This window comes from Zingiber officinale, chromosome 4A (genome assembly GCF_018446385.1).
Source record: "Zingiber officinale cultivar Zhangliang chromosome 4A, Zo_v1.1, whole genome shotgun sequence".
Classification (NCBI taxonomy): Eukaryota; Viridiplantae; Streptophyta; class Magnoliopsida; order Zingiberales; family Zingiberaceae; genus Zingiber; species Zingiber officinale.
Genome location: NC_055992.1, coordinates 1,491,917 through 1,518,452, shown reverse-complemented (window position 1 = coordinate 1,518,452; position 26,536 = coordinate 1,491,917). Strand labels below are relative to the sequence as shown.

At 42.6% G+C, this 26,536-nt stretch overlaps 2 protein-coding genes across 2 annotated transcripts in view; one reads left to right on the top strand and one right to left on the bottom strand.

Annotated features, from left to right (window-relative positions):
- Window positions 1-1,919: 1,919 nt before the first annotated feature.
- LOC121973043 lies at window positions 1,920-3,450 on the bottom strand. Its single transcript, XM_042524639.1, has 3 exons — window positions 3,401-3,450; window positions 2,680-3,019; window positions 1,920-2,594 (listed from the first exon to the last, which is right to left on the bottom strand). Exons 2-3 carry the CDS (start codon window positions 3,007-3,009, stop codon window positions 1,959-1,961), a joined length of 966 nt encoding a protein of 321 aa, XP_042380573.1. The 5' UTR covers window positions 3,010-3,019; window positions 3,401-3,450; the 3' UTR covers window positions 1,920-1,958.
- Window positions 3,451-16,765: 13,315 nt separating this feature from the next.
- The window catches only part of LOC121969094 (probable LRR receptor-like serine/threonine-protein kinase At1g06840), a 40,779-nt gene continuing 31,008 nt past the window's right edge, over window positions 16,766-26,536 (top strand). The window contains exons 1-5 of the mRNA XM_042519019.1: window positions 16,766-17,008; window positions 19,675-19,814; window positions 24,186-24,327; window positions 25,424-25,495; window positions 25,665-25,736. Of these exons, the coding sequence (XP_042374953.1) occupies window positions 19,715-19,814; window positions 24,186-24,327; window positions 25,424-25,495; window positions 25,665-25,736 (386 nt within the window). The 5' untranslated portion in view covers window positions 16,766-17,008; window positions 19,675-19,714. The remainder of the gene's footprint in view (window positions 17,009-19,674; window positions 19,815-24,185; window positions 24,328-25,423; window positions 25,496-25,664; window positions 25,737-26,536) is intronic.

Sequence of the window (26,536 nt, the reverse complement as noted above, 5' to 3'; positions counted from 1 at the left end):
CACAAATTAGAAAGTAACAAATAAGAATCTAGATGTAGCAGTTATTTGCAAGGAAATGGTATTGAACAATGAAATTATAAAACATATATAAAATAGATTGTAACATAATATTCAAGGGTAAAGTTATCTTTTCTATTCCTTCACAAAAATCAAGAGCCACAGATTGTAACAAAAAGCTTCCCATCTGAGCTAATTACAAATTGTAACAAAAAGCTTCCCAACCAAAATTTAAAACAAAAAACAGCCAATTATAATAGTCATTCATAACAAAATCAAGAGCCATAAAAGGCTGAAACCAGACATTAGCTAATTACGGATGATGCTCCACATAATCATTCCACATATGACTTGCAATGTCATCACGTATATGTCCCATCTGAGCTGTTTGGCTTGGATCAATTGGAATCGGCTCTTGATCACCAAAACTATCTTCAACTCCAGACATGAGCATATCTTCAGATGAATACTCCATAAATAAATTATCCATTGCATGATGCCGACGTATGAAATTATGCACCGCACAACATGCAAGTGGAATTAATCTTTGGCTAGTAATTGGATAGTTTGGCATATCTTTTAAAATTCGAAATCTTGCCTTAAGCACCCCAATGCATCGCTCAATAATATTACGACATGTGCTATGCCTATAATTGAACAACTCTTCCTTCCCCCTTGGTCTGCCTTGCCGTCGATAATCTCTCAAGTGATAGCGTTGACCTCGATACGGAGCAAGAAACCCCGGCATATTTGGGTAACCAGAATCAACCAAATAAAATTGATCTGTGATAGTATTATCATATTAATTAATAATGTAAAATACCTACATAAATGAATATATATAGAGAATTGTTTCTATTACTTACCACCGCAAGGTTTAGGAAAATGATTTTCATGCCTAGTCAAAGCGTCTATGAACACCCTTGAATCATTTCTTGTCCCCTCCCAGCCCGTATACACAAATGTAAAAAGCATATCGAAATCGCATACAAGCATCACATTTTGTGTGACAATAACCTTTCTACCACGAAAAGATGTTTGAATTGATGTCGGTGCCCATGCCGATACGTGAGTTCCATCAATAGCTCCAAGACAATTCTAAAAATACACAATGTCTTAGTAAAGATATGTTGTTAATGTAACTAGATACATTAGGGTAAAATATATACCTTAAAATATGGAAACCACTTTGGATTATGCAATATGCGAGGATGGACGCCATTGTGTTCATATGGTCGAATAATATGTGTGCCCAATGTACAAACAGCTCGTAAAACTCGTTTGAACCACTTGCTACAAGTGTACAATGAATGTTGAAATCGATCTGCACATATTCGATGTCGTGTGTTGTGCCCGATGATTAGTAAGAACATAGCGACACCTTCTTCAACAGTAACTTTCTTTCCATCTTGTAATAGATTCATCTCTTTTAATGTCCTACAAAAATTCACGAACACATGTTTCGACATACGAAAATTATCAAAGCAAACTTGAGGGTGCCCATCAAGTATTTCTTGAATATACATCCTCCCAGTAAGAGATGACGTTCGACAAGGCATCCGATCAATAGATCTATGAAACTGAGTCATTTCATGAAAAAAATCATTTGCATGGCTCAAAATAAGAAGCAAATTGATATCTGGGCCTAATTCATCATAGTCATCAGATTCATCATCAGAGTTTGACATGATATGCAATAAATCGATATTAAACTCAGCACACATGTATAAATTAATTATGAATTGAGGCAAACCAATAAACAATTAAAATTTAAAAAGCATGACATAGTCATCAACATTAAATTTCAAAATATCAAATATGTCTTAAACATTTAATCCACAAAATAGCAAATATGTCTTACAGTTTACACATTCAAGTCACAAAATCAAAAACCATCATTACTTAAAAAGTCTCCGGCTAGGTAATAAAAGCAATCCCCATGAACTTGTCAACATATGACCCTACACACGGTCGAGATTGAGGCAATCCAACCATCCAGCTCTCCTATTTGATGGAATTTTCATGAAAACCTCTCGTAGCCAAGGTTTACCGAAAGCTTCTGTAGCTTTTGTGTACACTTGGTTTGATAAGTCATCCATCTGATTTAAAACCTGCATGCACATATCTATAGAGTAAGGATCACTGAACCCGCTCGTTCCAGTAGAGGAAGAAATTTCTTGTTCGTGTTCTAACTTAGTAGCCCTCAAATCCAGGTATTTTTGCCTAGCAATAGATTCTTGACTCAGGTGTTGCAAGGTATCACTCCACTTGTCCATATAAGCATCATATTTTTCAGTTTTTGAACGCTTAGGATCTTTACGTCGATGACTCTCAGTTGATTCTGTACTACGACGTCGGCGATTGTTAGGTTCCCCTCCAACGTCCTCATTCTCGTCATCGACAACTTCAACATATGAGCTGACACCTCTGTTAATGAATGCTTCTTCGAGCTCTCTCTCTTCATCAGATGTGGGAGGTAATTGAGTAGAAGCTCTATGCATATCACCAGTTGCAGTTGTCCCGCCGAAAATTTCACTAAGAATGTGAAAATGATCACATCCTTCCTTTCGTATTGACTTATACTCCTTTTTATTTTTCTGTTCCATTGATTACAAAAAAATGCATTTTATTATACATAAACATACAATAAAATTATATATTTGATTAGATATAAGTATTTACCAGATAAAATTCTGCCCACACTTCCTCTGGAGCATTCACTTTATTGGTGTCAGGATCCATTGTCACACCAGTATGCGCAAGCAATGCTGCAAAAAGACGTTGTCTTGTGCGTAGACGATTCCATTTACCTTTGAGCCTTTCTACACCATAATTCTTGTTCGTAACCTGATATAATTCTTTGTTGATCTCCTCCCAAACCGTATTAGTGAAGGTAGATGTTTGTAACTTATTGTGCTTCACTTTTTCATAAATGATATCGACAAACATGGCAACATTTGTCTTTGACCAATCATACTTCTCAATTTCGATACTTGGATTATGCCCTCCCATAATGTAATCTCTAAAAATTGCCAATATTAAAGCCGACATAAAAATATAGAGCAACATATATTAGAAAATGTAATACCCAAAGCAATACCCTAAACAAGTTAAAGCATGTAGAGAAAAAAAATTGGTATGTACATCCAAGTCTTATGTCATTGACTTGTAATTCATGCATACCTCTATAATGAACTTTATTTTTACTATTTCATATTATAAGACTGGGCCTCAAGATCTGACACTATCTTTTTACTATATGGTGCTTACAAAACAAAATTGCATTTTCAGAAACATTATTTGGCCTTTCAGGTTCAAATTAGAATGAAAAAGTGAATAGAACAAGTGGAAAAAATTTGAAGTTAAACAGAAGGATCAAAAAATCAACGGGTTGTTTACTCACAACTCTGACTGATGAAACAACAAAATCTCTTCCCGGAGGATCTAACACATTAGATGACAATCTGATCGTATAGTAGCCATCTTTTTTCAATAGTTTCTGCAGGAAATTAAATTTAACGATTCAGTGTCCATTCTATTACTCATCTAAATTCCAGTCGCACACAAAAAAGACATTTTTCTTCCAAAGCAAATTACCTTGAAAGCCTTCTTTTCTTCCTCTGTTAATGCGTTTCTGGAGAACTTCTTTTCTAGTAAGTTGATGCCGCAATGTAGAGAAAACAAGGGCACGGTGAAATAGAAAGGGGAGGGGAGAAGGAGGCTCGGCCGGCGGCGGGTCGAGCGTCGCCGGCGCCGCGATGAAGAAGGAGAAAGGGGAACGGAGAGGGCTCGGGTCGGTGCTGAGAGGCGGCGATGGAGACAGCTAGGGTTCGGCGTCGCTAGGGGGAAGCCGGCGTGGTGGAGAAAGGGAAAACTAGGGCACGGTGAAATAGAAAAGGGAGGGGAGAAGGAGGCTCGGCCGGCGGCGAGTCGAGCGTAGCCGGCGCCGCGATGAAGAAGGGGAAAGGGTAATCGCCGTCGCGAGAGAGGGGAGAAAGAAATAAAGAAAAGGAAATGCGCTGCAGCAGTGCGTTTTCTCACGGAGGCAGTGCGCGTTTTCTCATTTCTGATATTTGAGCGCATTTTCCCATTTTCGTTAGAAAATGATAAAATAGCGTTTTCTATTTTTCTAGGAAATGACTTTTCATTTTCCAGAAAACGGAAATATAAAACACACACCAAACAACTATTTCCCAAAAAAAAAGAAAATGAAAATAGGAAAATATCAAACCAAACGCAGCCTAACGTTTTCCACTCTTGCCATTACTGCATTACTTGTCAAACCAACGGCTTTTCCTTTTCTCCAAATTTGGGATTGCGACATTGGAGAGCAACTACGGCAATCACCAAAGTTTGATTTGCTCATGCAAACATCTAAATGACATCATAATAAAATAAAAAAAAAGACCATTTCCCATAAAATACATTATAGAATTTTAAACTTTTGTTGTAGACTTAGCGAATCGATTGTAATTTTAACTAGGCAAAATTTTAAAACACAAAGCAACATTATTTTTAATAGGAAAATAAATTATTTAGGTAGTCGCATTCATAAAATAAAATTTATATACCTTTAAAGGTTTTTTTTTTCACTGTAAAGCTTTTCTCATGCGCTAAAATCTATATTTATTAACTTTCTCATTGTAATTTATTTATTTTCAGTGTTCATTTATTTTGTAGTAAAATAAATAATATTGATACATGTTTCGTTAAATTGTTCATTGAAGCTACTTTGTTAAATCACTATACCAACTCCATACGAGCCAAGATGCACGGTCAAACCATTAATAGTTGGTAGTTGGTAGTTGAACATTAATTATTTTCATTTTGCGCAGAATTAAGTAAAAACAAATATATACTAAGTCAGGAGAAATTTTAATTGAAAAGTTAATATTACCATTCATACCAGGAGATTTTAAAAAATATTTAAAAAACAAATCTAACCTTTGTTTTAAATTTAAAATATAAGCATCATTGTTTTTAAACTCTTTCTTTTTGACAATTTTAATTTTTGTGGAGTGTGATATCTATGTTACCAAAGTTGTGATGTTTATGTTACTAACAAACTAATAAAAGTTATAAATAAATTTAGCTGAATCAAATTGATCCGAGTTTAAAGTTAAATAAATTATTAAAATCATATTCAAATTAACTTGAGTTGTGTGTTTTTTTTAAGTTTTATGCTAACAGGATTTATTTATTTTAATTGAAATCAGATATTTAATTTATACTGATTGATCCGGTAGTAAGAGCGGGCCCCCCCCTTCTCTTGCAAAGTCAACGCCAAGTGGAAGTCACCGGAACAGCCGCCCACCCAGAGGAGAGTGTGGTCCGACCGGACGGACGGCCATAGATGGCCGGTCCGACTGGACTGCCGGCCGGCCGATGGAATCGAGTACCCGGAAGGGTCCGGCCGGTTTGCACTTATAGTTGGTAGGCACCCTGTCAAATCGGGGTTCCGACGCTCAGTTAAAAAGGTCATGGACCGAGCTGACCTTTTGACCGATCACAGTCATAAAGCACCCCTGTTTGTTAGTCTCCACAAAGCACAAGTAAACCACTGCGGATGTCCGGTCGGATGTTTAGGTATCTTTCCGCTCGGACTACAAGTTTGGAGCAAAGGAAAGGGCCAGAGGATTTCTTTCTCTGACAACCTGTAGGTTTCACGTGTGTGTCATGCTCCAAATCTTGTGACAGGGGATTCTGCTGTCCCATCGAGGGCATGCTTTGACTGTAGCGATATGGGTCAGGTAAACTTTCTGACAGCCGCGTACCTAGGAAAGGACAAGTAAGCTTTCTGACAGCCGCATACCTAGGATAGGACAGGGGACACTTATGCACCTTGGTACGCGTGCCCAAACCTTTCACAGCTCTATATAAAGAACCTCAGGTTTCATCGACAGAGGATTATGGTATGTACTCTGAGACTTTTGGAGCCACCTTGTTCATCGTGATTTACCTGACTTGAGCGTCGGAGGGTCGTCGGAATCCCTTCCCGGCTCGACTTCCGTGCAGGATAGCCGGAGCATCTCGACACTAGTTGGAGACCTACATCGGCGAGCCTTGGAGCGTCACGTGCCCAGCGTCTGTTGACTTCTGGTTCGGACAGGATACAATGGACGAGGCTGGACGACAGCACACGGTGACGCTTTCAAGGGAGGAACTCGGCGCTCTGGTCGAGATAAGGGCCGCCAAACTCGTGGAGCAAAGCAAAAAGCATCCGCCGAGCGGGCGGAGCAACAAGCAACGTCCGCGTGGGGCCGAGCGGAAGCACCTCCAGCCACCGTCGCATTCCACCGGGCCTTATTTCGCACCCCTGGAGCCACGCCAGCCCGAAGAGATATAGGATCTTCCTCAGATGAAATGCCAAGGCGGGATGACAGGAAGGGGAAAGCTCCCCGGACGGACTCATCTCCCGAGCGGACCAACCGCCAATTTTCGGAAGCCATTCTGCGAGATCCTCTGCCCAAGCACTACGTGCCCCCTACGATCGGCGAGTATAATGGAACAACGGACCCGGATGATCATTTGGGTAAGTTTGATAATACCGCCACGCTCCACCAATACACTGATGGAGTGAAGTGCCGAGTCTTCCTTACCACGCTCTCGGGATCGGCTCAGCGGTGGTTCCGTAGACTGCCGGACGGATCCATCACAAGCTTCAAGGACTTCCGAACGGCCTTCCTCCACCACTTCGCCAGCAGTCGGCGTTATCAGAAAACAAGCGTTAGCTTGTTCGCCATCAAGCAAGAACCAAAAGAATCGCTTCGAGCTTACATCCAGCGATTCAACCAAGTGGCGATGGACATCCCAACAGCCACATCGGAAACGATGATGAACGCCTTCACACAAGGCCTTGTTGATGGGGACTTCTTCAGGTCGCTCATCCGAAAGCCGCCCCGAGACTATGATCACATGCTACATCGGGCCAACGAATACATAAACGTGGAAGAAGCGCAAGCCGCTCGGAAAAAAGAAGCTCCAACCGAGCGTGCACTTGTTCATGCCGAGCGGAAGCAGCACTCCGCTCAGCAACCACCTAGAGGACCAAGGGCTGAAGCAATTCGATCTCCCCACACCAGATCGCACGTGCAAGAAGTGGCTGCCGCTCGGCCCAAGCCAAAGAAGAGGTGGACCCCAATGTTCTGCAAATTCCACCAAACGGATACGCACAACACGAGGGATTGCCGAAGCCTTCCCTTTGTGTCCAATCCTGTTCCCCGGAGAACCGAACGACGGTCTCCTCCCCTCAACACGAGGCAAAGGACCCAGGAAGCCGACCGGACCCGCATAGAGAGGCGACATCACCATACGTCCGATCGGCATAGATCCCCAAGACAGGAGAGTCGCCGGACGTCCAGGGAACGGTCCCGACCATCCACTCGGGAGGAAGAAAACAGGAGCAATACTTCCCGGGGCGAAATCAACGTTATTGCTGGTGGGCCGACCGGAGGAGACTCCAACCGAGCAAGAAAGGCAGGCGTTCGGCAGCTGCAGATCCATACGGTCGGCTGTAGCCAAGAGCGGGCAAGTGGACCGGAAATCACTTTCGGGCCCGGAGACTTGGAAGGAGTAGAAGTACCCCACGACGACGCGCTGCTCATTAAAGCGGTAATAGCAAATTACACCATTCACCGCATATTTGTTGACACAGGGAGCTCGGTCAACATACTATTCAAGAAGGCGTTCGATCAGCTGCAAATTGATCGAGCCGAGCTGCTTCCAATGACGACCCCGCTCTACGGGTTTACGGGCAATGAAGTTCAGCCGGTCGGACAAATCCGGTTGGCCACCTCGCTGGGAGAAGAGCCGCTCAGGAGGACCAGGACAACAAACTTCGTGGTGGTTGACTCTCCCTCATCCTACAACGTCATTTTGGGACGACCGGCGCTCGGCGAATTCCGAGCGGTTGTCTCAACCTTCCACCAGAAGATAAAATTTCCCGTGGAGGACAAAGTTGGAGAAGTGCGGGGAGATCAACTAGCAGCTCGGCGTTGCTATATAGAGATGATCCGAGCAGAAGCTTCTTCCGCTCGGAAGGTCCCCCGAATCGAGGTACACGCCATAACCGAGAAACCTCCTGCTTTAATTTATGATGAAAAGGAGAAAGTTCAGATCCATCCGACCCGATCGGAGGCCACCACTTTCATCGCCTCAGATCTAGAGGAAAAACAGAAGAAGAAGCTGATCCAATGCCTCCAGCAAAATCATGATGTCTTTGTTTGGTCGACACACGAGTTGCCCGGAATTTCGCCTAGCCTAGCGCAACATGAGTTGCATGTCCGACCTGACGCTCGGCCAGTAAAGCAGAAAAAAAGATTTTAGCGCCGAGCAGAATGCCATAATCCGGGCGGAAGTAGAGAAACTTCTGGAGGCCGGCCACATACGCGAGGTGCAGTTCCCGAGCTGGCTAGCCAACGTGGTATTGGTCTCCAAGCCGGGCGGCAAGTGGCGAGTTTGCATTGACTTTCGGGACTTAAACAAAGCATGTCCCAAAGATTTTTATCCTCTGCCCCGGATAGATCAGCTGGTGGACTCTACGGCCGGCTGTGAATTAATTTGCATGCTCGACGCCTACCAGGGCTATCACCAGGTACCGCTCGCCCGCGAAGATCAAGAAAAGGTGAGCTTCGTAACGGCCGACGGCACAATGTATCCTTGAATGAATCAATGATGGCTTTCGCCGGATCTCCTTGCGTTCTGAGCGAATCTTCGGAAGTTTACGTGGACGACATTCTTATCAAATCCGTCCGAGCGGCCGATCTTTTCAAGGATATGGAAGAAACCTTCCGAACACTGCGCAAATATGGAGTCAAGCTAAATCCCCAGAAATGCCTGTTCGGAGCTAAAGGAGGGCGTTTCTTGGGGTATATAGTGACCGAGCGGGGAATCGAAGCAAATCCCAACAAGGTGAAAGCTCTGCAAGACATGCTTCCTCCCAGAAACACAAGGGAAGTGCAACGGTTGACCGGTCGGATAACTGCTTTGTCCAGATTCATCTCCAAAACTGCCGACCGGAGCCTGCCATTCTTCAAGATCCTACGCAAAGCTACTAAGTTCCAGTGGAACGAAGAGTGTGACCGAGCATTTGAAGAGTTGAAAACATATCTGAATTCCCTGCCTGTACTGGCCAAGCCGATCGGAGGCGAGTCACTGTATATGTATTTGTCGTCAACTGAGCATGCTGTAGGCTCAGCACTTGTGAGGGCGAACGGCGAAGAGCAGCCGGTGTATTTTCTGAGCCATATTTTGAAAGATGCTGAATCTCGCTAGCTCGGCGCCTTCGACCGTATTTCTTGGCCCACACAATCATTGTCCGGACGAACAGTCCACTCGGAAGAGTCCTGTTGAATCCAGAAGCGTCCGGACGGCTTATCAAGTGGACGACAGAATTAAGCGAGTTTGACATCCAGTACCAGCCCCGCTCGGCGATTAAAGCCCAATCCTTGGCTGATTTTGTGACCGAAGTGCAGAGGCCCGAGCCGGAAGCTCTGTGGAAGATATATGTGGATGGGTCTTCCACTCGACTCGGAAGCGGGATCGGGATATTACTTATCTCACCGCAAGAAGAAAAGATGCACCTATCCGTCCGGCTGGACTACAAGGCCACCAACAATGAGGCAGAGTATGAGGCCCTTATAGCCGGATTACAAGCGGCACGACATGTGGGGGCCGGTCGGGTAACTCTCTATTCGGATTCACAGTTGGCCGCTCAGCAACTTTCCGGCACCTTTGAAATCAACTGTGTTCGGCTTAAACTCTACGCTGAGGCCTTTGAAAAACTCAAAGCTACTTTCCGAAAAGTGCTTATTCAGAAGATTCCCCGAACGGAGAACCAGGCGACCGATGAGTTGGCCAAACTCGCGAGCTCAATAACGCCGGTCGCCATTCAGCAGCCAATTGAAAAAACGCTGATGGTGGCGCATGTCGACCGGATGCAAGGCCTCGCGTTTCCAAGTGACTGGAGGACACCTATTATAGAATTCCTCCGTTCGGGCACCACACCATCCGATGAATATGCAGCCCGGCTCCTCAGAAGAAGAGCCGGTCGGTTTACACTCATCGGAGATCAGCTTTACAAGAAAGCTTTCTCGCGTCCTCTGCTAAAATGTGTGAGCTCGGAGGACTCAGCTTACATCCTCCAGGAAGTACATCAAGGATCATGTGGAGGTCATCCGGGCGGACGCTCGTTAGCCAAGAAGATCCTCTTGGCCGGATACTTTTGGCCAACTTTACAAGCAGATGCCGCTCGGACAGTATCTACATGCCTTTCATGCCAGAAGTATCACAACTTCTCCCACCGACCGGCAGAGGAGATGAAGGCATCAACCATCTCATGTCCGTTCGATCAGTGGGGAATGGATATTGTGGGTCCATTTCCGATGGCGACCGGGCAGAGGAAATTTTTACTAGTGGCGGTAGATTATTTCTCCAAGTGGGTGGAGGCCGAGCCGCTGGCAAAGATCACTGAGCAAATGGTTAAAAAATTCATCTGGCAGCACATCATTTGTCGGTTCGGCATCCCTCGCCGACTGGTGTCCGACAACGGGCGGCAGTTCACAGGGAAGATGTTGGAGGATTGGTGCCAAAGCTACGGCATCGAGCAACATTTCACGTCCGTGGCCTATCCTCAGAGCAACGGTCAAGCTGAAGTCGCCAACCGGGAAATTCTTCGTATTCTGCGCGCTCGGCTCGACCATTTGGGAGGGAGTTGGCCGGATGAAGTGCCGAGCGTCTTGTGGGCTATCCGAACGACGCCAAAAGAAGGGACGGGAGTCACACCGTTCCATTTGGTATATGGCGGTGAGGCTGTCATACCGGTCGAAGTCGGCGTTGAGTCAACCAGGATCCAGAACTATGATGATGACAACACCGAACGAAGAAACATGGAGCTGGACTTGGTAGAAGAGGAGAGGGCAAAGGCTTCCGTTCGGCTGATGGCGTACCGTCAGCGGATGAAGCAAAACTACAACCGGCGCGTAATTCCCAGATCGTTCCAAGTCGGCGATCTTGTCTGGAAGAAAGTCAAGCCGGTCGGCGACGTCGGCAAGCTTGAAGCGCCATGGGCAGGCCCTTTCAAAATCATCGAAAAGCTCCGCTCGGGCGCGTATTATCTGGAGGATGAGGACGGACGGCAGCTAGATAGGCCGTGGAGCGCGAACCACCTCCAGCCTTACCGGGCAGGGTGAAAGGTGTATCACTGTAAATCACCCTGTGTATTTCATTTTTCGACTAAATACTTGAAATGCAGAGATGAAAAGTCAAAGGAGCGAATATAAGGCATTATCATCGTAGCGCGAAGGCCCCCAGGCCGATCGGCCGGGAGGTTTATGTGGTTAGACTTGTAAGCAAATAACCCGTGCCGTTCGGCCGGAATTAAATTGGTCAAGCCAAACGCTCGAAGATCGAAGGCCCCGTACCCTTCGAACGGAGGTATATTATCCGAGCCAAAATACTCGATGAAGTAGATCCTGAGCCGTGCGGCCAGGAGGGCATTATCCAAGCTGGGGGAAAGGCGAAGAGCAACTCCGAACGGAAGTGTCAAAATTAGCCTTGACGGCCGTCTAGCCCAGACGTTAAACCGCAGAGCCGCGCCGACCGGCTATAAATATCCGCGCCGACGAGCACCGTCGTTAAAAATCAAGAGACGAGCCGGCGTCTATAAACCCTCCGAGCGGAATACCGACGAGCACCGTCGTTAAAAATCAAGAGACGAGCCGGCGTCTATAAACCCTCCGAGCGGAATACCGACGAGCACCGTCGTTAAAAATCAAGAGACGAGCCGGCGTCTATAAACCCTCCGAGCGGAAGACCGACGAGCTCCGTTCGAGAGCCGCGCCGACCGGCTATAAATATCCGCGCCGACGAGCTCCGTCGTTAAAGATCGAGAGCCGCGCCGACCGGCTATAAATATCCGCGCCGACGAGCTCCGTCGTTAAAGATCGAGAGCCGCGCCGACCGGCTATAAATATCCGCGCCGACGAGCTCCGTCGTTAAAAATCAAGAGACGAGCCGGCGTCTATAAATAATCCGAGCGGAATATCGTCGACACTGCGATTATTCGTATTCCCCGCCGATTGTCAGACCGAAGCTATTTTCCGATCGGACTCGAGGTATAAAAGGTTCGGATCGGCTTATAGCGAGCGATTCTGGCTAGCAGCCCAGATTGATATTCGGCCGGACGGAAGAGCTGGGGAAAACACTTCATTCTGGAAGAATGCACCTCGAATGCCCAAGGTATGATGTGATAGAAGACGAGCGGACCGTACAAGTGTTAGCCAGGGAACAGTGCAAAAAGATAGGGTACACGAAAGGAAAGCATTTCATTAAAATTAGAACCTTAGGTCGAGTGGCCTAAGTACAAAAAGGTTCATGTTCAGCCGAGCGGCCAAATTACCAGAATTACTCAATATAGTCGTAGAGGTCCCTCGAAATATTGCTCAGGAGCTCCACCTGATCGCCGGCTGGAATATTGGTGGACTCCGGAAGATGGCCCTTCGACTTCAGATAGGTCATGGTGGTCGTAATGGCCAAGTCGAAAGCTGAGTACATCCGCTCGTAAATTTTCTCCGAGAATTCAGGCGATCGGATGTGGTTTTGTCGAAGAGCGGCCACTCGGCTCGACTCGGCATCCTGATATTCTTTGAAGGCCGCCTGGGAGCTTGTGAGGGCCTCATTCAGATGCTCAATCTTCTCCGTGTCGGCCGAGCGGCCCACCTTCTCCCGGTCAAGCTATTATGTCAGCTCCTTTATCTTCAACTCCAGGCCTCTGGCCTCAACATTCTTTTTCTCCAGGTCGGAGATAGCAGTATTCTTCCGAGTGGTAGCCAGAGTTATTTTTGTGTCAAGTGACTTGACTTGTCGCTCGGACTCGGCCAGGGCGTGGGCCTGATCAGCTGTTTTCTTCTGCTCGGCCGCCAGAAGAGCTTGGGTTTTCTTCAGCTCCTTTTGCGGCTCGGAGTAGGAAGGTCCTTGGGAGCCGCTCGGACCACCTGCCGCCCGCAGTTGCCTTATCTCCTCGTCCGCCATAGCCAGACGGTTGGAAACTGCTATCTCTTCCACCCACCTCTGAAACGAGAAGGCGCAGTTGTTAGAAGCCGAGCGGAAATATTTTAGGTAAAACAAAAAACAAAAAACAACGAAGAACTTACCCCCGTAGCCGCTTGCATGTGGCTATTGGCTAAGTTCTGGAGAGGGATCAGTGCTACGCGCGCCCGAGCGTCGGCCCACATCTCGGCGAGGGGCCCTTTCAAAGTAACAGTGTGCTCGGGCACGGTCGTCCGGTCAGCTTCTGGCAGCAACTCTTCAGTCGGAAGATGAAGAGTAACCCGTATTGTGCGGCCGTGACCAGGGATCGCCCGACCAGGATCAGAAGCTAGCGCAGAAGACCGCGAATGGATGGTCGAACGTTGGACTGAACGGCGAGCGGGGGGGAGAGTGTCGACCGGAGTGGCCTCGACCGGAGCAGTCAGCTCGTCCCAGTCAGAAGGCGTCCGGTCAGATGAAATGGTCTCAGGCACCGGTGCCTTCCCTTTCGCAGTCGAGGCGGCCCGGTCAGAGGGTTGGACCGCGGAGGTAGCCGAGCGTAGCGGGGTCTCCACTCGGCGTCTCTTTTGCAGCGGCTGATCCTCCTCCCGAACGGACCCTTCCTCGGGGGCCGTTGGTTCCCTGGAGGGGGTAGCGCCGCTGTCCACATGCTGTTGAGAGGCCTGAGCGGCCGATTCAGCCTGGGTGCCGCTTTCTCCTTCGTGAGAACCGACCGGCTGAATACCCAGCGCCTTCATTTCTTTTGCCGCCACAGCCTCCAGCGCTGCTGCCTTTCTCTTTAGAACGCCGGCCATCACCGAGTCCATGACGATGTCAGCTGCATGAAGAGAAAAAGAAATCAGTTAGCAATTAAAGCAAGTGCCAAAGCAAAGTTCTTACCGAAGCCGGTCGGAAGTGGGGTCCGTATAGGACTCAGCCCAAAAATGTACATCACTCCCTCGTGAAGAAGCTTGTTGATGTCAAGTCGTAGACCGGCTAGTACATTTGCGGCGTGAAGATAGTCCGGTCGGGTCTTGAATTTCTTCAGTTCGGGAGGGGGAGGTAGACTGACTTGCCACTGGGTCGGAAAGTTTGGCTGACTGGGCATGCGGAGGTAGAAATAATAGTCCTTCCAATGTTTATTGGAAGTGGGTAGTTTATTGAAGAAGACCAAACCGGGCCGAGCTTGGAACATAAAGGTGCCCGGCTCGGCTTGTAGAAATAAAAGAAGACCTCCGGTCGGAGGGGAATGTTGTGAATCTTGAACAAAACGACAACGCCGCAGAGGAGACGGAAGGTGTTTGGTACTAAACTTCCGAGCGGAACGCCAAAATAATTGCAGACGTCTGCTATAAAAGGATGGACGGGGAACCGCAGACCGGCGGTAAATTGGTCGCGAAAGACACAGAAACCACCGCGCGGCGGTCTGTGTGGCCGAGCGGCAGGACCAGCTAGGCGAACTTCGATATCCTCGGGGATTTCGAAATTGTCAGCCAAAATATCAAAATCCCGTTGTTCGAAACGAGATCGCATGGTAGTATACCATGGGCCTAAGGATTGTTCTTCGGGATGAGAAGAACTGGCCATGATCGGGGCAGAAGAAATCAAAAAGGAAGTTCCAAAGACGAAGGAATGGAATTTCAAAGACTCGAGCTAGGGGAAGAAATACGGATTAGATACCGGAAAGGAAGGAGGATAGATCTAAAACCTTACTGAGGGGAGATGAATCGAGGAAAGGCGCCGGAGAGCGTCAGAAGGCAGCAACAAGATCGCCGGAGCTCCACAGCGCAGAGAGCAACAGTAGAGGTAACGGAGGCGTGTGAAGGCGAGAAGGAAACGAAGAATTTATAGGGTGAGGGCCGGTCGGCCTCCACCGTCGGATCCAGGTCACGGGAATCAATGCATACATCTAGCCGTTTATTTCGAATTGCTTCGGTCACATCAAAATATCATGCAACCGCCTCCGTACTCTGATGGCATCGCTCCACGTGGCAGTCAATCATTCGGAGCATTTAATGAAGGTATGATCGACATTGATGTCGAAGATTGGCGCGGAACGCAAGGAGATCCGGCGAAAGCCATCATTGATTCATTCAAGGATACCTCTGCCGCTGACCGGGCGGAGGAGATTAGCATGGAAGAGCCGTCCGGCTAGACTCACAGTCCAGTCAGTCGGACTATGCGCCTCCTTCGACTAGACTTGAAGGGAAGGCAAGTGATCCGGTAGTAAGAGCGGGCCCCCCCCTTCTCTTGCAAAGTCAACGCCAAGTGGAAGTCACCGGAACAGCCGCCCACCCAGAGGAGAGTGTGGTCCGACCGGACGGACGGCCATAGATGGCCGGTCCGACTGGACTGGCGAAATCGAGTACCTGGAAGGGTCCGGCCGGTTCGCACTTATAGTTGGTAGGCACCCTGTCAATCCGACGCTCAGTTAAAGGTCATGGACCGAGTGACCTTTTGACCGATCACAGTCATAAAGCACCCCTGTTTGTTAGTCTCCACAAAGCACAAGTAAACCACTGCGGATGTCCGGTCGGATGTTTAGGTATCTTTCCGCTCGGACTACAAGTTTGGAGCAAAGGAAAGGGCCAGAGGATTTCTTTCTCTGACAACCTGTAGGTTTCACGTGTGTGTCATGCTCCAAATCTTGTGACAGGGGATTCTGCTGTCCCATCGAGGGCATGCTTTGACTGTAGCGATATGGGTCAGGTAAACTTTCTGACAGCCGCGTACTTAGGAAAGGACAGGTAAGCTTTCTGACAGCCGCATACCTAGGATAGGACAGGGGACACTTATGCACCTTGGTACGCGTGCCCAAACCTTTCACAGCTCTATATAAAGAACCTCAGGTCTCATCGACAAGGGATTCTGGTATGTACTCTGAGACTTCTGGAGCCACCTTGTTCATCGTGATTTACCTGACTTGAGCGTCGGAGGGTCGTCGCTGGGAATCCCCTTCCCGGCTCGACTTCTGTGCAGGATAGCCGGAGCATCTCGACACTAGTTGGAGACCTACATCAGCGAGCCTTGGAGCGTCACGTGCCCAGCGTCTGCTGACTTCTGGTTCGGACAGGATCACTGATTAATTTTAAAGATGACATCCGATTTTAGGAATTTTTCACTGGATATTAAAATAATGGAGAAGTATTTACAATGAATAACCTATCAGTTTAATATTTTTAAATCAATCTCCCAAAACTTTATCTATTAAATTAGTTGAAGTTAGAATTTTAAACATGACTATGTGAACGTCATTTAAACTTATGTTTAAACTCTTAGTTGAGATAATTTAATTATTTAATTTTATCAAAATACTTGAAGGCGATAGAATTAGCAACTATTCCTAAAATTTATTTACGATATTTCGATAATTATGTCGTCAAGGATGACATCAGTATTTTGTTTGAACAATCAGGAGGAGTGGTGCTTGTTCGTCCCCCTTTCAGTTCGGCATCCAACCATTCACTGATTAAATAATTAATTAATAAAAAAATCCCAAAAAAGAGCGAAAAACACTAGTCAACCACCGCGTACCGACGATGACGAAACCCGCCTTCCTCCGCTCCGCCCACTTTCCTCTCCCTCTCACGCCACGGGTTCCACTCGGCGAGCCCGACGCCACGTCGGGTGCACAACCGACATTATTCCCGGTTAGTATTGGTCACATCGCACTATGCAAGGAGAGAAAAAAAAAAAAAAATCTCTCGTTCGTTCTCACCGCACTCGGCCTCGCCTTCTGGTCGTTTTCCCTCTACAGTCAACAAATAGGAACGAAGCGGCCACCAAACGATGCTGCAGCTGTATCGCGAAGTGGCTTTTTCTCCCCATTCTCCCCGTGTCCGCTTTAGGAAGTGCTGGCTATTTTCCGAGTGCTTCGGTCTTCTGCGACGCTCTGACCGGATCCATTTTACGGAAGATCTACGATTGCGTCGGCGGTCGCCATGCGCGTTCTCCGCCTTTGAGCATTGTGGTTTCTTGGTAAGAAGTAAGTAAGCTTGGACTTGTAAAATTTTGGTTCTGTTGATCATCGGGGGTTTAATCGCGGGTTCTGTAATCTGTGATCTTAGAAATTCCCTTCGTGTTTATTTGTTCCTTTTTGTGGATTTTGGTAGTGTTTGATTTGAAAAATATATGCATGACCTAGCTCAGCGGTTATTGGAATGTTTTCGACTGATTTCTTTCAAAAGTTCAAAACAGAATGGGTTATTTAGTGTTGTTTTGGAATCTTAAGAAGGAGCCTAATGAGATCCACCGCCAACTTGTGCAATTGCTACTACTTACATTAAGAGCCCCAAAAGTCACTGGATGGCGGAAAAGCGCGTGATGTTCTTGAAGGAGAGGTCTTTGATCAATATGGCTTTCATGAGGCACTTCTAAAATAACTCAGCAAGTATGGATTGCTGCATGTTCACTGCACACCACCTACCATGCCAAAAAGATACCGTGCTAGAGTGAGTAATCCCTTGGATGATGCTAAAGTGCAAAAGTTTTGGACATTAAGGGACCTCTAGGTATGCGATGATAAAGTCCCATTTGGCTCCTTAAGGGACCAGAAAGATATGCAAAAGTAGGAGTGGTTAATCACAAACCCTCAAATTTAATGCCACCACTCACTGAGATTGGTTGGGTTGTGCATATGAATGATCATTCAATTAAAATCAAACAATCAAACTAACCGAAACATAACAAATCAAATTTTTTAGGACAAACCGAACCAAATTTACCACTAAAACCAAACAAACCGAATTGATTACCTGGACTTTTTTTTAATAAGATGCAACATCAGTCGACTACTACGTGGACAATCAAATGATTTCTGAATTTACTATGCTTTATTTGTTGAATAGTTCAGTTTAACCGAATTCTGAATAGTGTCAAGGAAAAGAGATAGGTTGAGCCCAATCTTAGGAATAGAGAAGGACCCATGATAGTATGAAAGTGATTAGTGAAAGCCTATATAACCTCTCTGCCACTCTTGAATCCCGAAACACCATCCTAGATGCAATAGGTCCCAAATTGTTTATTTGCAGCCAATTCCAATCTTGTGGAAATGGCTAGTGTTTTAATCCCTAAAGTTGGCGCAACGAGCCTTAACATGTTGACTCTAATGAACTTCATTGCTATAATTGATGAGCTTCAACTGAGCTAGGAAAGAGTATCTAGTTTTCATGATAGGCATGAGAGGGATCCCCAGTTTCTTCTAAGAGGTATATTTTTGCTAGCCCTTCAGTGAGAAAGTTCTTTGACAGAGAGTCGACGATAAAGAGAGGATGCCCATGATCAATGGACTTCCTATGTTCTCTAAGCTTGGTAATCCAAACCTGTGACATTGGGCAACTAGATATGCACCTAAGATCCACTTGTCGCCAACAAGTATGAACTATGAAAGGAAATTCAGAATGGAGTAATCATCCATTCTCAAAATGAAGAATAGAAGTATTAAAGAAACCCCATTCAACGCTTCAACAGCAGAGGACTATCGTTAGACAAAAGACTAGGTCACCTCCACAATGCAAGAAGAAAAGAGACCTTTTGCATGCATACTAAAGCAAACCCTGTCCAATTTGGCAATATAGAGCTCTAGGTGAAACACCTTCCAGCACCAACAAGTGAAAGATCCATCAATTCATACTCCAATATTTGAAGTTGGAACGAGTCTCTTTTATAGCTTGTGCAGTTTAGTCACTCATCAGGGCTGAGAATGGAGATGTTGTACGGAGGGGGATGAAGATGTTGTGATCTAAGCACAAACAAAGAAATCCTAGAGTGAGGATTCCCTTGCTTTAATATCATATTAGCTTGCGCAGTTTAGTAACTCATCAGGGCTGATAGTGGAGATGTTGTACGGAGGGGGATGAAGATGTTGTGATCTAAGCACGAACAAAGAAATCCTAGAGTGAGGATTCCCTTGCTTTAATATCATATTATTTGGTGAAAATTATTAGGGTCATTTGTATGCATATATGTATTATCACTCTGCATATACATGCCTGTGATTTATATATTTATAATAGGCACCTAACTCTTTAGAATTAGGTCTCTAACAAGAATAGTTATATGTGACTCGCATATGTCCATTTGGCTTAACTTGCCAAATGATCTTCTCGTATTAACTAAGCCCTTGTATTGTGGGGGCCGGACGTCTAAAACTAGCTTATTATGGGAAGAATCTTATTTCATTCACATGATGGCATACAATAAAATTTGTTAGAGAGTTTTGGATATATATATATATCCTGTCAAATCCACCTTGAACTGTTTTATGCAATTTCAGATTAGCTCATTCCTCCTATGCAACTTCTTTGGTTTTGGCACAATTTTGAATGTTCCCCTTTAACCTTGTTAATTGCTATTACGGTTTCACTCCAGTTACCTTGACATGATAATTCTTAGCTTGTATGCATTCCATAACATTTGTGATTCAGGAAAGGAGATGATATTTATGGCAAATTCTAATGGCCATAAAGTTACATATTTCTTTTAATTTGTACTAAGAATCTGAGATGCTTCTGCAACATGGAAGTAAGAATAGTGCGTGGAAACTATTTTGCAATTTGCTAACCTCTAAACTAGCTTTCATGCTGATGTTGTTGCAAGTTGCTAATATTTTGTTTAAAGGAAGTCATTTTTTGATTTCTAAGTAGTTTGCAGTTTTTGAGTCAGAGTATTGCTGGTAACTTGGTCTCTCAAGATGGTTGGAGTTTTCCTGATATTTTATGGAGCTGTTTTGGCCATGTCATGTACTTGCACTTTGCATGTTACCCAGGCAACAAGTACTGATCCAACAGAAGGTAAATTTCAAAATTCAGAGTCATAGATGTTAAATCTTAGCATTCTTTTCTTTGACATTATAGTTAACAACATGAATGCTTTTATCAATCTTTGATGTGTAAAATTTAGGGATTGAAAAAATATGATATTGCTCCTGCTTTATAAATGAATAGCCATATAACCTGTTGTATATGTATATACTTCATGGTAAAATCCTAAATGTAGAATTACTAATGTGGGACTAAACCCATTAGTTGAATAACTCTATTAACTTAAACTCATAATACATCTCAAGCTTCTCAACCTTGAGAATGGATACTATCTATATTTAGTTATTATATAAACTAGAGAAACTCTCACAAATATAAAAGATAACATTCACACATAGGCAAAATAAAACTTAATGGAGGGCACAGCTGGTCGGGATATGAGTAGAGACTATTAGTGGTAGTGCTTATGTTTGCATGAAGCACAACTATTGGTAAGTAGAGAGTTAGGTTGTAAGTAGAGGTTGGTACTTTGTAGCAGTAGTGCTCGAGTCATCATCAATAGGTTGTTAGTTGCTAATAGAGGTTGGTAGTGGGTGCTTGCGTCCTTGTAAGACCTCATAGAGAGTGGAGGAAGGAGGCCAAGTTAAGTTACAAGAAAAGCTAGTAGTGATGGTGCTCCCGTGTTCAATTGTTGCTTTTATATCATAAAAAATTTTCTAGTTGCACTTTTCTTTTGTTTCCTTTAGTGAAAAAGTTGGAGGGATTGCGAGAGATGATTGACATAGAATACAGGATGGTTGAAATGGAGAAGAGCGTCGGGATCATAAAGTACCTTTAAGATTTAAAGAAAAATTTTACAAAACGACAATTAGATCTATTATGTTATATGGAGCTGAATGTTGGGATATGCTTAAGCACATTAGCAAAAAATGAGAGTTGTGGAAATAAGGAAGTAAAGGTGGATGTGCGGACATATATGAATGGATAGGATAAGAAATGAAAATATTAGAGAAAAAATGGGGTTGTACCTATTGAGGGAAAACTCAGAGACGCATTTAAGATGGTATGAACATACACTTCGAAGAACAATAAATGTTTTAGTTAGGCGATGTGAACTATGACAAATGTGTACATCAAACGAGGAAGAGGAAGATCAAAAAAGACTTGGTTAGCAACAATAAAATAACATAAAATTTATTTAAATATAAATGATGATATAGTAAGTGATAGAGCCCAATGACATAAAATGATCCATATAGCATACTCCACTTAGTGAGATAAGACTTGGTTGTTGTTATAGTAGTGAAAAAGTTGGAGGGAAGGACATGACAACAGATTTTTCTAAGATTTCTTCAATATTGCTTCCGTTTGATTTGGGCATAAAATTTACTTTTGCATGGAATGGAGCTCAAATTCAAACTTATAAGTTATAAAATTTGGATTTTTTTTTGAATCTTTGATGAGTAAAGTTTCAAAGTTTTTTCCTCCCTCTTCCCTCCTGCTAAAGGAAACAATCGGATGGAAAATATTTCACAACCTTTATTTTTTTCCTACCCTTGCTTTTCCTAGCTATTTCCTTCCTTTGTAGGAAACAGGGCTTTGATATCAATAGATATGTTTCTTAAGTGTTTAGTTTTTCATGCATAACTCGCAAGAATAAAGAAAAATAGTGACATATCTAATAAATTGCATGGAACTTGGAATCAGTGAAGAAGGGAGGCAGAGAAGTTACAGATAAACACAAGCACAGAAACGATTCCCTATTGGGTTGTCCAAATTGTGGCAACAATTGTTAGCAAAATGTATTAATTCAAGGGAAAAAAATAGTATTAAAGTTTATAATTATTGGTTGAAGAGATCAAAGAAAGTATCTTTTAGGAAGGAATCCCTTTCTCCCTTTATGGCCGTTTAATGATAGGCTGTGAGTTTGTTGGCTAATTTTGCTAGTGACTTTATTTGTACACTAAAAGGAAACTACTGATAAACTTGATGTAGAAAGAAAAATGAACATGAGTGCAGGGTATATGGTAGCATATGGTTTATTGTGGTCATAACATATGAGAATTTGATGGAAACCATTTTCTTTAAGTTTTATGCTAATATATCATATCATATGGCATTTACCCTATATAGCTAAATCTTTAAATGACTTCTGTTTGAAATCCACCTGGCCGTCAAAGTTTATCTTGACAAGGACTAAATGCAGTAGCTCATTATTATAGTTTTTGGCGAGAATTTTCGAGATTTGAAGCTATATTGAAGAACTTTTCTGAATATCAGATTAATTGGATTCTACACTGATAGGAGTGGGGTATGCAAGAAACTTATTTTGGATTTATGTAAAAGATAAAATGCTCTTTTGTGGTATTAATCAATTATCTGAGAGCATTGTGTTTTTTTTTTAATATATAATAGTAAATTTTAGTAGTGTAGCACTATGGGAATTCAGGCATACTCATGTATTAATCTAGACTGGTAGATGATCCCTGTCCACTGTAAATTAACCATTCATAGCTATAGTTGAAGATTCTCAGTGAGAATGTATGAGTCTGTTATAAAAGTTAGCTGGTTGTGTTGCAAAAAAATTTCTTCAAACACTATTGATGCTAGAGAAAGCGTTGCAGAATAGTCTCCTGCTTGGTGGTAACTGGCAGGTATTGGTAATTCAGGTAAAGTTGCAAAACATATTTCCTTGTGGTAGAAAAGGAATTAAGTCTATGGAGTACAAGTCTGATTGATCTAGAGGGGCTAGGGTGTATTTTGTAAAGAAAATACCCAGGATGTTGAGAAACCCTTTTCAACTATAATATGTCTAGCTAGAGGACATTCTAAACCAAAATGAAGAGATTCAGTTCAGAATAGGAAATGAATGGACTTTAATGGCAAATAATACCAAAACTGTTGCTACATCAATTCTTGGAAAGCCTTAAGATAAAATTGTATATATAAAGAAAGTTGATATTGGTTTGAGAAAGTACAAAAGGCTATTAGAAGATGGCATATTTAAGCATCAGAGAAGTTATGACAATTCTGAAATTTTGAATAGATATAAAGGATTCAAAATTTAGGCAGAAAACTAATAAGTGTAGCAAATTTAAGAATATCATATGTTCTATGATGATCTAGAAAACATGATTGACAAGAGAAATCCTATAGAATTGCTAAAGCTGGTAAAAAAGTTATAAAAATCTTAGTAATGTTAGGTGCACTAAAGATAGAAAATTGAAATGTTCTTGCCGATGATAATGTTATTTAGAAACTAAAGAAATATCTAGTAATTATATTTATTTGATAATGCGATATATGTTAATATAGTAGTCAGTTTTATAGCCACTCGCTGTGAGAAATGACTTCCTATAATTGTAGGTTTACACTATGGAGCATGGTTAAGTGTCGTGCCGAGATGGTCGAAACGGGCGAAACATCTCGTTCCGGTTGGCGACCGGCACCGGCATGACCTCAGCACCAGACTTGCAACAGCTGCGACATGTTGCGCGACCCCGTGACCGCAGCGGAGGGGTTGCTCGACCCCACAACAGCAGTAACCCTTCCGTTTCCTCCGCGGAGGCATCGCGCGACCCTGCAGCCGTTGCAAAGGGACCACCGTGGTCGTGTGAGGAGTCACGCGATCCCCGTGGCCATGGTTCAGGGGTCATGCAACCCTGCGGCAACACCGAAGTCGCGTGAGCTCGCGAGTGGTGTCGGATTTCAAATTTTTTTAATTAAATTTAAGTTAATTATTTTAATCTAACTCCTAGCTATGATGGAGATAATCTAAAAAGACTTTATTAAACCCTAATAAAATTATCTAATTAATTTTATATTTCATTTATTTTAATTTAAAAATTATAATAAAATTTTTATTTATTTATTTATCTATTTTCATATCTTTTCTTTTTTTTAAGATTATTTTTTATATTGTTTATTTTTTAAATATTTATGTTAAATATTTTATTTTTTAACTAATATATTTTATATTTAGAAAATACTGAGAACTATATCGGCATGACACGATACGGTACAGAAACCGTATCGTTCCGATCCAGAACCGAAACCTCAACACGGGTCTAAATTTTAAACCTTGCTATGGAGTATGGACCAGCTCTAAGTCTTATGTGAATTGTGGAGAAAAGTTCTGGAAATTAAAGGTTTTAAGTTAAGTAGAACTGAAGTTGAATATATGACATAGACTTGCTCTTCAGTAATTAACTATTCCTTAGGTATGACATAGTACCTAGGTGAAAAGTTGTAATATTTCTTCACTCATGCTTTGGAATTTTATTAGACAACTCATTTATTACATGCTATTCTATGTTTAGGATGTGCCATATCCTGTGAGTCAGTGCCAGAATTTGTATTTCTTATTCAGGAATGATAATGCTTTTTTATTTTTTTATGCAGTCTATTCATTAAGGATTATTAAGAGAAATTTGATCGATCCTACGGGAAGCCTTAAAAATTGGGACAATGGAGATCCATGTACATCAAATTGGACAGGCGTTATTTGTACACAAAAAAATGAATACCAGCACATAAAAGCACTGTATGTTAAACGCTTTGAAATTCTTTTTATGCCTTTTGTTTCTACATTTTCAAATATGACAATAGTACATTCTTATTTTATATAAAATTTTCTTGTTCTCCCTTCTATTTTCAAGCATTCCTTTTAGTTTTTTGTCTATTGAGTTTCATGGAGAAAGAGGGAATACAAATGTAGTTTTTCAGTTCTGATCTAACTATTTCATTCTTATTGTTACTTTCCTGCTCATGGTAGAATAAGTTTAAGGTTCAACTTTGAAGTATTATGTGGCAAAGGTGATAACACTCACCCTAGGCGGGACTTTGAAGTATTGTTTCAATGCAATGCTGTGGGAATGTTTCTGGACATGAGCAGTACAGGATCATATCTTGTTGAATGGAGATGGCTTCCCCTATGTTGAATGATCTATATTAGCTGCATTTTTCCATCCAGCTACCTTAGTTTGCTTTAAAAACAAAATATGTACTGGCTTAAATCAATTTCAATAGGTTGTGTTGTTTAAGTGGATTGCCATTTGCAGTTCTGTTGTTGAACAGGAAATGTACCGGCTTAAAGTCTTTTCTAATAGAATCTGTTGTTTAAGTGGATTGCCATATCCAATTCTGTTATTGATTGGGAATTGTAAACATAGAAGACAATCATGAACCATATGTTTGCTTGATAATCAAAGAAATGTATGTAGAAACTGTAATGAATATTCGTAATGGATTGCTAAACAATTGGCATTCTCAGATTCTCTTAAAATGATAGGTACAAACTTAACCTAATTATCTATGGACTTGGACAGAAAGGATTCGGGTTATGAGTTTTCTTTGCTCAATAACTTTCTACTCCAATGTTATAGAGATTATGGTAGACCAACTCAAACTTGACTTGTCAAAATGTTATAGAGATTTAGAAAATTTAGAGAATCATTGTGTTGGTTAATCAAAAGAATTGCTTGATATGCAAATATGCAATAGCACCAATTTCAATATTCTTCCAATCCTTTTAGTAGTGAATCAACTTATTCTCTAATTTTAGTTGTATTAATTTGAGTTACTATAATGGGATGTATATGCACCTTTTGACTTCATCCTGACACATTGTTTTTTCCAAGGCAATTGTTAAATTATAATCTTTCTGGAAATCTGGCACGTGAGCTTGGGCTTTTGTCACATTTGGAAATCATGTGAGTCATTATATAGTTTGATTGCTGAAAGATGAAATTTGGACATACTATTATTTTATTGAAATATAGTTGAATTATGTTTTTCATATGTAATAGAGCTGGATTAGATGAACACTTTTTTCTTACTCCAATTACTGTCCTTTTGATTAGTTTGTTTCCATTTTTATAGGGATTTTATGTGGAATGCGATAAGTGGAACTATCCCAAAGGAGATAGGCAATATTGCATCCTTGAAGCTTCTGTAAGATTTTACCCAAAACTACAGATTAGTAATCATGTAAATGTTATCTTTCTTCCATGTCATATATTGCATGTTCTTCTCTTAGTTTCCTTTTTATAATAATATGTGCTATATCCTAATGTGAAGAAATACTGTAATATATCATATATCATGAATCTTTAGTCTGAGAAAATATTAAAGTGGATCAGTGCAAATTTTTTTACAGGCTCTCTGATAGTACCCGCTAACTTGATTGTTTCATTGTAATATGACTTATATAATATAGATATCTTTACCCTTTTTATCCTTCTATTTTTCAAGCAATTTCAATATCTTCAAACTTTCGAGGCTTAGCATCGGAATCTCAAGCTAACTATTCAAGGAAAATCTTAGATTACCTATAACATCCTATTAATCTTATCCACAACAAACGTAACATAGCTGGGTTTTTTGGCTACAAGCTATTTAAACCACTGAAATATCATTTAAGAATCTCCATTCTTTGCTAGATGCTTGCATTCAGGATTCAGTCTGAGTCCATCACCACTTTCTTGGTGATGGCAAGCCTATTTTTATTTATGGGGTTGGAGGAGTTTTAGTGTCTTTAGCCCTAGACAACTTGAATTATATATTCAGGCAACATATGGTTTCTTTTAGTTTACAATTATCAGATTTGATAATAAATTGGACGTGAGCAGTCCAAAAGACAATGGAAACTTGACTAAATTTGTGAATTTAAAATTGATGCTTGTGTACTTGAATTATGTGTTTGAACTTTGAGATGTTAAGTAAATACAAGAAATTTTCCTTTCAACTAAGTG